This window comes from Carcharhinus amblyrhynchos, chromosome 5, assembly GCF_965287045.1.
Source record: "Carcharhinus amblyrhynchos chromosome 5, sCarAmb.v2.hapA, whole genome shotgun sequence".
Taxonomy (NCBI): domain Eukaryota; kingdom Metazoa; phylum Chordata; class Chondrichthyes; order Carcharhiniformes; family Carcharhinidae; genus Carcharhinus; species Carcharhinus amblyrhynchos.
Genome location: NC_137328.1, coordinates 31,745,324 through 31,759,657, shown reverse-complemented (window position 1 = coordinate 31,759,657; position 14,334 = coordinate 31,745,324). Strand labels below are relative to the sequence as shown.

At 48.5% G+C, this 14,334-nt stretch overlaps 1 protein-coding gene across 1 annotated transcript in view; it reads left to right on the top strand.

The window, feature by feature from the left end:
* The first annotated feature begins 2,709 nt into the window (after positions 1-2,709).
* Positions 2,710-14,334, top strand: part of saraf (store-operated calcium entry-associated regulatory factor) — a 28,076-nt gene continuing 16,451 nt past the window's right edge. Inside the window, exons 1-3 of the mRNA XM_080189637.1 lie at positions 2,710-2,907; positions 3,950-4,128; positions 13,471-13,870. Coding sequence (XP_080045763.1) covers positions 2,721-2,907; positions 3,950-4,128; positions 13,471-13,870 — 766 coding nt within the window. The 5' untranslated portion in view covers positions 2,710-2,720. The remainder of the gene's footprint in view (positions 2,908-3,949; positions 4,129-13,470; positions 13,871-14,334) is intronic.

Below are 14,334 nucleotides of genomic sequence, written 5' to 3'. Positions count from 1 at the left end.
GGGGTGAGGTGGGGTGGGGTGAGGGTGAGGTGGGGTGAGGGTGGGGGTGAGGGAGAGGCGGGGTGGGGGTGAGGGAGAGGTGGGGGGGTGGGGGTGGGGGTGGAGGTGAGGGGGGGTGGGGGTGAGGGAGAGGTGGGGGAGGGGTGGGGGTGAGGGAGAGGTGGGGTGGGGGAGGGGTGGGGGTGAGGGAGAGGTGGGGTGGGGGTGGGGGTGAGGGAGAGGTGGGGTGGGGGTGAGGGAGAGGTGGGGGTGAGGTGGGGTGGGGGTGAGGGTGGGGGTGAGGGAGAGGTGGGGTGGGGGTGAGGGAGAGGTGGGGTGGGGGTGGGGGTGAGGGTGAGGTGGGGGTGAGGTGGGGTGGGGGTGAGGGTGGGGGTGGGGTGAGGGTGAGGTGGGGTGGGGGTGAGGGTGGGGGTGAGGGAGAGGTGGGGTGGGGGTGAGGGAGAGGTGGGGTGGGGGTGGGGGTGAGGGTGAGGTGGGGGTGAGGTGGGGTGGGGGTGAGGGTGGGGGTGAGGTGGGGGTGAGGTGGGGTGGGGGTGGGGTGAGGGTGAGGTGGGGGTGAGGTGGGGTGAGGGTGGGGGTGAGGGAGAGGTGGGGTGGGGGTGGGGGTGAGGGTGAGGTGGGGGTGAGGTGGGGTGGGGGTGGGGTGAGGGTGAGGTGGGGTGGGGGTGGGGTGAGGGTGAGGTGGGGTGGGGGTGGGGTGAGGGTGAGGTGGGGTGGGGGTGAGGGTGGGGGTGAGGGAGAGGCGGGGTGGGGGTGAGGGAGAGGTGGGGTGGGGGTGGGGGTGAGGGAGAGGTGGGGGAGGGGTGGGGGTGAGGGAGAGGTGGGGTGGGGGTGGGGGTGAGGGAGAGGTGGGGGAGGGGTGGGGGTGAGGGAGAGGTGGGGTGGGGGTGAGGGAGAGGTGGGGTGGGGTTGAGGGTGGGGGTGAGGGAGAGGTGGGGTGGGGTTGAGGGTGGGGGTGAGGGAGAGGTGGGGTGGGGGTGAGGGAGAGGTGGGGTGGGGTGGGGGTGAGGGTGAGGTGGGGGTGAGGTGGGGTGGGGGTGAGGGTGGGGGTGGGGTGAGGGTGAGGTGGGGTGGGGGTGAGGGTGGGGGTGAGGGAGAGGTGGGGTGGGGGTGAGGGAGAGGTGGGGTGGGGGTGGGGGTGAGGGTGGGGTGGGGGTGAGGGTGGGGGTGAGGTGGGGGTGAGGTGGGGTGGGGTGGGGTGAGGGTGAGGTGGGGGTGAGGTGGGGTGAGGGTGGGGGTGAGGGAGAGGTGGGGTGGGGGTGGGGGTGAGGGTGAGGTGGGGGTGAGGTGGGGTGGGGGTGGGGTGAGGGTGAGGTGGGGTGGGGGTGAGGGTGGGGCTGAGGGAGAGGCGGGGTGGGGGTGAGGGAGAGGTGGGGTGGGGGTGGAGGTGAGGGAGAGGTGGGGTGGGGGTGGGGGTGAGGGAGAGGTGGGGGAGGGGTGGGGGTGAGGGAGAGGTGGGGTGGGGGTGGGGGTGAGGGAGAGGTGGGTGGGGGTGGGGGTGAGGGAGAGGTGGGGAGGGGTGGGGGTGAGGGAGAGGTGGGGTGGGGGTGAGGGAGAGGTGGGGTGGGGTTGAGGGTGGGGGTGAGGGAGAGGTGGGGTGGGGTTGAGGGGTGGGGGTGAGGGAGAGGTGGGGTGGGGTTGAGGGTGGGGGTGAGGGAGAGGTGGGGTGGGGGTGAGGGAGAGGTGAGGGTGAGGGTGGAGGTGGGGTGGGGGTGGGGGAGAGGGAGAGGTGGGGTGAGGGAGAGGTGGGGTGGGGTGAGGGAGAAGTGGGGTGGGGGAGAGGGAGAGGTGGGGTGGGGGTGAGGGAGAGGTGGGGTGGGGGTGAGGGAGAGGTGGGGGTGGGGGTGAGGGAGAGGTGGGGGAGAGGGAGAGGTGGGGTGAGGGAGAGGGAGAGGTGGGGGAGAGGGAGAGGTGGGGAGAGGGAGAGGTGGGGTGGGGGTGGGGGTGAGGGAGAGGTGGGGTGGGGGTGAGGGAGAGGTGGGGTGGGGGTGGGGGTGAGGGAGAGGTGGGGTGGGGGTGGGGGTGAGGGAGAGGTGGGGTGGGGGTGAGGGAGAGGTGGGGTGGGGGTGAGGGAGAGGTGGGGTGGGGGTGAGGGAGAGGGGGTGGGGGTGAGGGAGAGGGGGGGTGGGGTGAGGGAGAGGGGGGGTGGGGGTGAGGGAGAGGTGGGGTGGGGGTGAGGGAGAGGTGGGGGGGGGGTGAGGGAGGGGTGGGGGTGGGGGTGAGGGAGAGGTGGGGTGAGGGTGTGGGAGAGGTGGGGTGGGGGTGGCGGTGAGGGAGAGGTGGGGTGGGGGTGGGGCAGAGTAGAGGGGTGGGGGTGAGGGAGAGGTGGGGTGGGGGTGGGGCAGAGTAGAGGGGTGGGGGTGAGGGAGAGGTGGGGGTGGGGGTGGGGCAGAGTAGAGGGGCGGGGGTGGGGGTGGGACTGGGGGAGGGGCAGAGAGGGGCGGGGGTGGGGCTGGGGGGGAGGGGTGGGGTTGGGACTGGGGGAGGGGCGGGGATGGCACTGGGGGGGGAGGGGCGGGGTGGGTTTGGGACTGGGGGGCGGGGCTGGGAGTGGGGGGAGGGGCGGGGGAAGGAGCAGAGGTGACTGTGTAGCTGGGGGAGGGGGGTAGGGGCGGGCGTGGGTCTGGTGGGGGGGCGGAGGCGACTGTGGAACTGGGGAGGGGGGGCAGAGGTGAGGCTGGGAGAGGAGGAGCCACTCCGTGGGCGGTGCCTAATCGGCGATGACGTCAACAGAGCGGCGCGCAGTCGCGTCATTGCATTGTTCGCGTGAAGCTGAGTGCGCATGCGTTCCCCGCTGGTGGCCGGCAGGTCGGCGCCCAGCAGTGTGGAGGATGTCTGCTCCGGGCCTGTGCTGCTGTTTGTGGCTGCTGCAGGTTTTGCTGCAGGCGAACGGAGCGCACGATTCAGGTAGGGCCCAGCGGCGTCCTCACTGTTTTCTCGCCATAGTCCCGCTTTGGGGCCCATAGAGAAAGCCTGCAAATTGTTTTAGTAAGAGGATTAGAAGGCCGTTAAGTCCCTCCAGCATTTTCACTCACATCACGGCTGATGTATGATGTTCTTCTTATCACCGTCATGGTTTTGTAGATCTTGCCTAACAGAAATCTATTAAACCCAGCGTTCTCATGTTCGTTGGCCACCTTTTGGAGGAGAGACATTCTGGATTTTGCTACCTTTCCATACTTCCTGCGATCAACCAATAAAGATACAAATAGCAGTGAGCTGATCTCTTCCAAGGAAAATTAGGGCGAAACAACAAATGTCGATCTGGCCAGCGACGTCCACATCCCATGAAAAAATATACAATGATACAGGCCCACCTGAGGGAGCAGAGGGAATCTTGGTTTAATATCTCTGCAGCACTTCCTTGATTGATGTGGAGATGCTGGCGTTGGACTGGGGTAAACACACTAAGGAGTAAGGGTAAAGTCCAACCAATTTATTTGATAGTAAACTCACAAGCTTGAAAGCTTGTGAGTTTACTATCAAATAAATTGGTTGGACTTTAACCTGGTGTTGTGAGACTTCTTACCGCAGTTCCTTGATTCACAGCCTTCTGACTTGGCCTCTTCTAAGGACAGGCGTTGGCCTCTTGAGGGCCTTCTGAGTTGGAGACATGAGTTGTTAGTGAGTAATAGCAATTGCCTCAGCACTCATACTGAGTGCCATATATTGCCACAGCACACTTACTGTAGTGTCAGTTACTTCCAATGAGCAGCATAGTTGTATTTCATTAGTTGTTATGGGTTTGCTGAACTATATTGTCACTCCATTCACAATTTTAATCAACCTGACCTCCTGGCTAAATTCAGGGGTATGTTAATCCCCAGCATCACCAGCTTCTCCTCTGCCAACCTCTCATCTGAAATTAAATGTAGACTGATAATATGAATCTATTTTTTTTGTGAAAATAGCTATTAAAAGTTTGTGTAATGTTTCTTTTTATCTCCAGAAAGAGTTCTTCTCCGAGAAATCCAGGCTCTGACATTGTATAGTGGACGATATACCACAGGCCGCAGAACAAATCCTGTACCCCAGTTGCTGTGTGTTGGTGGCACAGCTGGTTGCAAAGCCTTCCTTCCAAAAGTAGTGCAGTGTTATAACAAAGGCTGGGATGGTTATGATGTACAGGTATGCAGCTGAATGTTCTGGTCTAATTTCTAATTGTAACCAGGTGACATTGGGTCAAGTTACAATGAGAGTTGCTCTTTGTAAGTAGTAACCACTGTATGTGGAGCTTAATGTTAGAAACCCTACAGTACAGTACCCTTGGCCATTCGAGTCTGCATCGACCACAATCCCGCCCAGGCCCTACCCCCACATTCCTACATATTTACCTGCTAATCCCTCTAACCTACACATCTCAGGACACTAAGGGGCAACTTTAGCATGGCCAATCAACCTAACTCGCACATCTTTGGACTGTGGGAGGAAACCAGAGCACCCAAAGGAAACCCACACAGACAGTGACTCAAGCCGGGAATCGAACCCAAGTCCCTCGAGCTGTGAAGCAGCAGTGCTAACCACTGTGCTACTGTGCCACCCATAAAATCAAATCCATTGTAGCAGTGCTGGGAATCGGACCCATGTATCCACAGATACTAGAGTCTTAACCCAGCGACTTAGACCACTGGGCCACGGTACCACGTTACCAATATTGAAACAGGAGAAGGATTATCATACAAGTGATCAGTTTTGGGAAAGTGTACTTTGAGGGAATGAGGAGTGAGTTAAAGGACGGAAACTTGACTTAATAGGGAGGAATGCAGCAGAAAAGTGGTATCTTTTCAGGAGTAAGTTGTCGTCAGTACATCGGATGAGAAATACAGCTAAGACGAGAGAAAATAGAGAATTCCTTGTACAAAGCTTCAATGAATTGTTTGCACCACAGGGATAGAGTGTAATGATAATGATCTATGATAGCAGGCTAGATTTTGCAGTAGATATAACTGAGACTAACAGTATTCATAATTTATTTGGCAATCTGACAGCAACTTCCGTTGAGTACACATGTACAGTTGAGTGTAAAATCAGAAAGTTGCTGTCCATGGTACAGCATTCATCTAAAGGTTTCCTTTAATGATATTTTCTATCTGACTCACTGTTGAAATGCAGTGAATGGCATGAAGTTGATATATGTCTAGCTATGGAATAAACACTTCAGAAAAGTAATTTTTACAGTGAGCCTAATAGTGGAAAAGAGTATGACTTTGTCAGTTCAGCGATTTTCTGTCTGATTGCAGATTGGGGTGATTTAACACTGTAGTCTATGGACAAATGTTTCTGTATTTCTCTGTTTAGCCACATGTGTGCAGACTCCTGTAGTTTCTGTCAGTTTTAGGGGAGTAATGATGGCAACACTAGTAATTTTGCCATCATTACTACTTTAAAATTTGGACCAAGGGATTAACTGATATTTCCTGGTTCAGACTTTGCCAATAAAGACCCTTCAATCTAGATAAAAGGAAAATACTGTGGATGCTGGAATCTGAAACAAAAACAGAAAATGCTGAAAAATCTCGGCAGGTCTGACAATATCTGTGGCAAGAGAATACAGCCAACCCTTCCAGTCTGGATGACCTTTTGTCAGAGACGTCTTTGACCCTTTTTCAAATGCATAAAGGGCAAAAGAATAACAAGGGAGAGAATAGGGACACTTAAGGGTCAACAAGGTCATCTATGTGCGGATCCTCAAGAGGTGAGTGAAATCTTAAATGAATATTTCTCAGCACTATTTACTGCTGAGAATGGCATGGATGTTAGGGAACTTGGGGAAATAAATAGTGATGTCTTGATGAGTGTACAAATTACAGTGAAGGAAGTGCTGGAAGTCTTAAGGTAGATAAATCCCCGACACCTGATGAAGTGCATCCCAGGACATGTGGAAGGCTAGGGGGGAAATTGCGAGTCCCTAGCAGAGATATTTAAGTCATCGACAGCCACAGGTAGGGTGCCTGAGGATTGGAGAGTGGCAGATGTCGTGCTTTGGTTTCCATGATGTGGAGTTGCTGGCGTTGGACTGGGGTAGGCACAGTAAGTAGTCTCTCAACACAGGTTAAAGTCCAGCAGGTTTATTTGGTAGCATGAGCTTTTGGAGTGTCGCTCCTTCATCAGATGAGTGCAGGATTTGTTTCATAAACAGGGCATATATAGACAAATTCAATTACAAGATAATGGTTGGAATGCAAGTCTTAACAGGTAATCAGGTCTTTACAGGTATTTACAGTCTTTACACTGCTCAACAACCACCAGGCAGGAGTAGTGTTCCCTTCCTGTAGGGGTACAAAGAGCAATACAGCACAGGAACATGCCCTTCAGCCCTCCAACCCTGCACCGATCATGTGTTCCTAACTCGACCATCTGTTCGTATCACTCTATTCCCAGTCTGTTCATGTGGCTGTCTAGATAAGTCTTAAATGATTCTGGCATGTCTGTCTCAACCACCTTGCTTGGCAGTGCATTCCAGGTCCCCACCACCCTCTGTGTAAAAAAAAAATGTCCCCCACATATTTGTATTGAACCTTGTCCCCCTTACCTTGAACTTGTGACCCATTGTGTTTGTCATTTCTGACCTGGGAAAAAGCTTCCAACTGTTCATGATATCTATGCCCTTCATAATTTTCTAAACTTCTATTAGGTCGCCCCTCAACCTCCATCTTTCCAAAGAGAACAACCCTAGTTTACTCAATCTCACCTCATAGCTAATACTATCCATACCAGGTAACATCCTAGTAAACCTCTTCTGCACTCTCTCCAAAGCCTCCATGTCCTTCTGGTAGTGTGGCGACCAGAACTGGACGCAGTATTCCAAATGTGGCCTAACCAACGTTCTATATAACTGCAACGTTGAATGCCAACTTTTATACTCTATGCCTCATCCAATAAAGGCACGCATGCCATATGCCTTCTTCACCATCTTTTCCACCTGTGCTTCCAACATTAAGGATATGTGGACTTGCACACCCAGATTCCTCTGTGTGTCTATAGTCCTGATGGTTCTGCCATCTATTGTATAGCTCCCCCTGCATTAGATCTACCAAAATGCATCATTTCACATTTATCTGGATTAAATTCCATCTGTCATTTCTTCGCCCAATTTTCCAGCCTATCTATATCCTGCTATAACCTCTGACAATGTTCATACTATCCGCAACTCCAGCAATCTTTGTGCCGTCCGCAAACTTACTAATCAGACCAGGTATATCTTCTTTCAAATTATTTATATATATATATATCGGCGGAGGTCCCAGTACAGCGCCCTGTGGAACACCACTAGTCACAGACCTCCGATCAGAAAAAGACCCCTTCACTGCTACCCTCTGTCTTTTAAGGCCAAGTCAGTTCTGTACCCATCTAGCTAGTTCACCTTTGATCCCATGAGATTTAACCTTTTGCACCAGCCTGCCACGAGGGACCTTGTCAAATGATTTAGTAAAATCATGTAAACGACATGCTGGCCCTTTCCTCGTCAATCATTTTTCTCAGCTCCTCAAAAAACTCAACCAAATTTGTGAGGCATGACCTTCCTCGTACAAAACCATGTTGTCTCTTGCTAATGAGACTATTCAGTTCTAAACGTGTACAGATCCTATCTCTAAGAATCTTCTCCAACGCTTTCGTACCACAGATGTAAAGCTCACTGGCCTATAATTACCTGGGTTATCCTTGCTACCCTTCTCTTTGCTATCCTCCAATCCTCTGGGACCTCATGTCCAATGAAGAAACAAAAGATTTCTGTTAGAGGCCCAGCAATTTCATCTCTTGTCTCTCTCGGTAATCTGGGACCGATGCCATCTGGCCCTGGAGATTTGTCTACCTTAATGCTTCCTAAAACACCTAACACTCCTTCCATGTAATTGTGATTTGTTCTAACGGGTCTACACATCCCTCTGAGAGACTACTCTTTTGTGAATATTGATGCAAAGTATTCATTTATGATCTCACCTACTTGCTTGGGTTCTGAGTGTAATTCCTCTCCTTTGTTCTTGAGGGGTCTGATTCTTTCTCTGACAACCCTCTTGTTCCTAACGTATGTATAAAATACCTTGGGATTCTCTTTAATCCTGTTTGCCAAGGACATTTCGTAACTCCTTTCTGCTCTTCTAACTCCCTGTTTGAGTTCTTTTCTATTTTCTCTGTATTCCTCCAGTGCTTCATCTCTTTTTAGCTGCCTGGACTTTATGTATGCCTCTTTTTTCTTTTTGATTAGACCCACAATTTCTCTGGTTATCCACAGCTCTCAAATTCTAGCTTTTCTGTCCTTCCTTTTTACAGGCACATGCCTGTCCTGCACTCCTGTCAACTCCTTAAAAGACTCCCACATGCCAGATGTGGATTTACCCTCAAAAAGCCTCTCCCAATTAACAGCCACCAAATTCTGCCTAATCGGCTGTAGTTAGTCTCCCCCCAATTCAGCACCTTACCCATAGGACAACACTCATACTTTTCGATGACTATGACCGAAAGTTTACAGAATCATGGTCACTGTTTGCCACGTGTTCCGCCACTGAAATTTTGATGACCTGACGGACTCATTCCCCAGTACTAGGTCCAGTATAGCCCCCTCTCTTGTTGGACTATCAAAAATTTTGCAAGTCCAGGCAAGTCGTGACAGTTACAGATAGTGTGACATAGACCCAAGATTCCTGTTGAGGCCATCATCATGTGCGGAACTTGGCTATCAGTTTCTGCTCGGTAATTCTACATTGTCATGTGTCTTGAGGGCCACTTTGGAGAATGCTTACCTGAAGATCAGAGGTTTGATGCCCTTGACTGCTGAAATGCACCCCGACAGGAAGGGAATACTTCTGCCAGCTGATTGTCGAGCAGTGTAAAGACTTGATTACCTGTTAAAATTTGCAGTCCAACCATTATCTTATAATTGAGTTTGTATACATGCCCTGTTTGTGAAACAAATCCTGCACTCACTTGATGAAGGAGCGACACTCGGAAAGCTCGTGCTACCAAATAAAGCTGTTGGACTTCAACCTGGTGTTGTGAGACTACTTACTGTGCCTTTGTTTAAGAAGGGAAAAGCCTAGGATCTTCAGGCAGGTGAGCCTAACATCTATAGTGGGTAAGTTGCTCAAAGATATTCTGAGAGACAGGATCTACAGACAAGGACTGATTAGTGAAAGTCAGCATGGCCGTGAGTGGAAAATCGTGTCTCTCGAATTTGATTGAGCTTTTTGAATGGGTGACCAAGAAGGTAGATGAGGGCAATGCAGTTGATATTGTGTACGTGGTTTTTAGCAAGGCCTTTGACAAAGTCATAGAGGGTTAGAGAATGGAAATAGGTCCTTCAGCCCAACTTGCCCATGCCACTGTTTTTTTTTAAAGTCCCTAAATTAATTCCATTTGGCCCATGTCCCTCTACACCCATCTTATCCATGTAACTATTTAAATGCTTTCTAAAAGTCAAAATCGTACTTGCCTCTACTACTACCTCTAGCAGCTTGTTCCAGACAACACCCTCTGTGTGGGATTAAAAAAAGGTACCGTGTGGAAGGTTGTTGCATTAGGTTAAGTCTCACGTGATCCAGGGTGAGGTAGCTAAATGGATACAGAATTGGCTTGATGACAAGACAGAATGGTTGTAGAGAGTTGTTTTTCAAACTGGAGGCCTGTGACCAGCAATGTACCCGAGGGATCGGTGCTGCGTCAATTGTTATTTGTCATTAATAATGATTTGGCTGGGAATTTAGGAGGCATGGTTAGTAAGTTTGCAGATGACACCAAAATTGGTGGTATAGTGGACAGTGAAGACTGTTATCTAGGATTGCAACGGGATCTTGATCAATTGGGCCAGTGGCTGATGAATAGCAGATGGAGTTTAACTTAGATAAATGCAAGGTGATGCATTTTGGTAGGACGGGGCAGGACTTGGTTAATGGTAGGGCGTTGTGGGGAGAGAGAGAAAACAGAGATCTAAGGGTACAGGTTTATAGCTCCTTGAAAGTGGAGTCACAGGTGGACAGAATGGTGAAGAAGGCATTCAGCATGCTTTGCGTCATTGGTCAGAATGTTGAATAGAGGAGTTGGGACGTCTTGTTGAAGTTGTACAAGACATTGGTAAGGCCACACTTGGAGTATTGTGTACACTTCTAGTCACCCTATTATAGAAAGGACATTATTAAACCAGAACGAGTGCAGAAAAGATTTACTAGGATGCTACCGGGACTTGATGGTTTGAGTTATAAGGAGATGCTGGATAGACTGGGACTTTTTTCCCTAAAGTGTAGAAGACTTGGAGGTGCCCCTTAACGCATCCGTGCTGCGTCTGCTCGATCAAACCATTCTTTTCTAGGTGCCTTTCTTCTTTGATGACGGATTCTAGCATTTTTCCAACTACAGACATTAAACTAACTGGCCTATAATTCCCTGCCTTTTGTCTGCTACCTTTTTTAAACAGCGGCGTAACATTAACCGTTTTCCAATCTTCCGGCACTTCCCCGGAGTCCAGCGAATTTTGATAAATAATTACTAAGGCATCTGCTATCACCCCTGCCATTTCTTTCAGAACCCTGGGGTGCATGCCATCCGGTCCCGGGAACTTGCCTACCTTCAGTCCCGTTAATCTATCAAGCACTACCTCTCTAGTGACAGTAATCGCATTAAGGCCCTCATCTCCTATCATCCTTCTGTATTTAATATCCGGCAAACTATTTGTGTCCTCCTCCATGAAGACCGAGGCAAAAAACTTATTTAAAGCCTCAGCTGTTTCCTCATCGCCCACTGCTAAATCCCCCCTCTCATCCTCCAAGGGTCCAACATTCACTCTAGCCAGTCTCTTCTTTATATATTTGTAAAAACTTTTACTTTTTATATTTAGAGCTAGCTTAGCTTCATACTCTATCTTTCCTTTCTTTATCACCTTAGTCATTCTTTGTTGATTTTTAAATCTTTCCCAATCTTCTAATCGCCCACTATTTTTAGCCGCTCTAAATGCATCAGCTTTTAATTTAATACTCTCCTTTATTTCCTGAGATAACCACAGCTGGTTATTTCTCCCCTATCTTTTCCCAAGGCAGGGGAGTCTAAAACTAGAGGGCATAGGTTTAAGGGGAGGGATGCAAAAGTGTCCAGAGGGGCGATTGTTTCACACATAGGATGGTGATGACGAGTTGTGATGATAGTGAAGCACACTGAAGTCCTGTGTCCAGACAGACTGCAGCTGCCAGGTGAACACTGCTTCTGATTTTTAGGATTTCAAAGCCTTTCTGTTCCAACAACAGGTGGAGCAGTGTTGATAGGTGTTTAGACTGGAGGCACAGTTCAAAACAGCACATAATTGTTTTAAGGTAATAAAAGGTCCCAAGGTGCTTCGCAGGAGTAGGCTATTCAGCTCTTCAAGCCTGCTTCTCCATTCGTTATGATCATGACTGATAATCCAACTCAGTAACTTGTTCCTAGTCCCCCCCCCCCCGTGTCCTTTCAATCCCTTTGCCCCAAGAGCTATGTCTAACTCATGTAAAGCATACAGTGTTTTAGCCTCAGTTGCTTTCTGTGGTAGCAACTTCCACTCTTGGGTGAAGAAATTTCTCCTCATTCAGTCCTACATGGTTTATCTTGTATTCTTAGATGTGACCACTGATTTGGATTCCCTCACCACCAGGGACATCCTTCCTGTATCGACCCTGTCTAACCTTGTTCAAAATTTATAGGTTTCTATGACATCCCCTTCATTCTTCAGAATTCCAGCAAATATAATCCTAAATGACTCGTATGTCAGTCCTGCCATCTAGGAATCAAACTGGTAAATCTTCGCCATACTCTCTCCATAGTAGAAACATTCCTCCTCAGATAGAGAGACCAAAACTGCACACAATATTCTAAGTATGGTCTCACCAAGGCCTTGTATAATTGCAGCAAGATATCCTTGTTCCTGTGTTCAAATGCTCTTGCTACAAAGGCCAACATGCCATTTGTCCCCTTTACTGCCTGCTGCCCCTGCATACTTATTTTCAGCAACTGGTGTACGAGAACACCCAGATCTTATTGCACATTCCCCTCTCTCAATTTGTAGCCATTCAGATAATCTGTCTTCGGGCATGGTGGTACAGTGGTGTACAGTGGTTAACACTGCTGCCTCACAGTGCCAGAAACCCAGGTTGAATTCTGGCCTCGAATGATTGACTGTGTGGAGTTTGCATGTTCTCCCCATGTCTATGTGGGTTTCCTCCCACAGTCCAAAGATGCGTGGATTAGCTGGATAGGTCTTGCTAAATTGCCCCTTAGTATCTGGGGATCTAGTAGGAAGTTATGGGGATGGGGCCTGCGTGGGATTATTGTTGGTCCAGGCTCGATGGGTTGAATGGCCTCCTTCTGCACTGTAGGGATTCTATGAATGCAACAGTGGTGACTAGTGGGTGCTTCAGAGAGTACAGCTGGGGCCATTGCTGATTGAAATGTATGTAATGGGCTTTGAAGTAGGCTCAGAACCAAACTCTGCAGATAATAAAAAACTAAGAGGGACTGTAAGTAACAGAGAACAGCCTGATCAAGTAACAGACCAAGGAAGATTGAAGAGCTAAGTAGCAAATGTCATTTATTGTCAATTGTGGTTTAGGGAGGGATAATAAACCAGTAATATAAATGAAATGGCATTTGACATTTTTCTACAGGAGTTAATACAGTAGATGATTTTGGGTATACTGGAAGATAGATTACTGAAATCATTAGCATAGCTTGTGACAGTGCTGAAGAAAGTAAATGGGATCAGGGGTTACATAGTGAGTGAAATAGAGCAATTGAATCTGAGTTAATTGGTTTTGCGTTTGTCAGGTTCTGGTACAGCCCTCACCCCGGAGACTCTGTACAGCATTGGTCACCATATTAAGAAAAAGAGGTAGGTATTGAAGATTGTTCAGGAGAGGGCAACTGATATCTGAAATTAATGCCTTTGTTATGAAGAAAGGCTGCAGAAACTGGGAATGATTATGTGGAGAAGTATTCAAAATCTGAAAGATTAGAGGACAAGATAAATAGCAATATGTTTAACAATTCACAAATTCCATAATTAGAGGGCTTGACTGGTGTGACTATATGAACTGGACTGTTAAAGGAGACCAGGAGGGTTGTTAGAAAGTTAAATAGATACTGGAGAACAATCTATTAAAGGAGAAAAAGAACCTCAAGATGAGACTGTTCTTTACCCATTGAGATCTGGAATGTGCTGCCTGGAAGGGTAGTGGAGCAGATTTAACAGTAACTTTCCAAAAGATATTGAACATATACTTGCAGGTGGAGAAAAAAATTTGTAAGGCTATGATGAAAGAGTACAGGAGAGGGACTAATTAGATAGCTCTTTAAAAAAGCTAACATGTTGAGCTGAATAGCCTCCCTCTGTGCTATATGATTCTATGACTGTCTTTGTATATGAATAATGAAACTATTAGTCAATGCAAGCAAATTTCTAATAATTTTATGTATTCTCTATTCTTCACCCACCCGACTCTGGATTCACTCACACAGTGGGAATGTAAGACAGATATGGACAGTGCGTATCGATTTGGAGCAATCACAGTCAGTTGTGAAGGATATAACTATCCAGAAGATCCTTATATTTTGAGGGGATCTTGTGGACTGCAGTACGTCATAGAACTTACCGAGGAAGGCCTACGGAGAAAGAAATCTAACTCTGGATTTGGTCGTGAATCGGATGGCTATGTATCTCCCACAGTTTCGGATGATTCATTCAATTTCATGGTGATACTAATACTGTTTGCCCTTGCCTATCTGGTGTACTTGGTGTGTTTGAGAAGCCAACGGAATGGGGTTAATGAAGACAGTGACCAAAATTCTGACGAATATTGCAACGGTGCAGGTCCTTCTGCGCAACCACCACCTCCTGGCTTTAAACCAGCTTACAGAGGTAAATCCACTAGGCTTCTTTAAAAAGATAACGCAAGATTGTATAAATAGAAAGCAATAATCATCAAAATGTTGAGTTTTAACCGCATGGGAGGCTGTTTAGTCTAATGTGCCCATCCCTGAATAAGTCATCCATTTAGTCTCAGTCTCTATTTCATTTTTGTTTCTTTTTTAGGGTTTTAACTTTTCAACTTTTAAAAGTTGCTATAAATTTTGCTTCCATCCTCCTTGCTAGGGCATTCCTTATCTAACAAACATTATCTGTATGCTCTCTGTTATTTGTTATCAATAAAAGTATTTTCTATGTTTTCCTATCAAAATGCCTCATAATTCTGAACACCATTTCCAACATCTAGGAGGCTATAATCTCTGCTTCAAATACCCAACTCTGTTAAATTTGCTGATACCACTGGAAGTCCAGTCCATCCATACATTAAGGAGTTAAACCAGGAATGATGAATATAG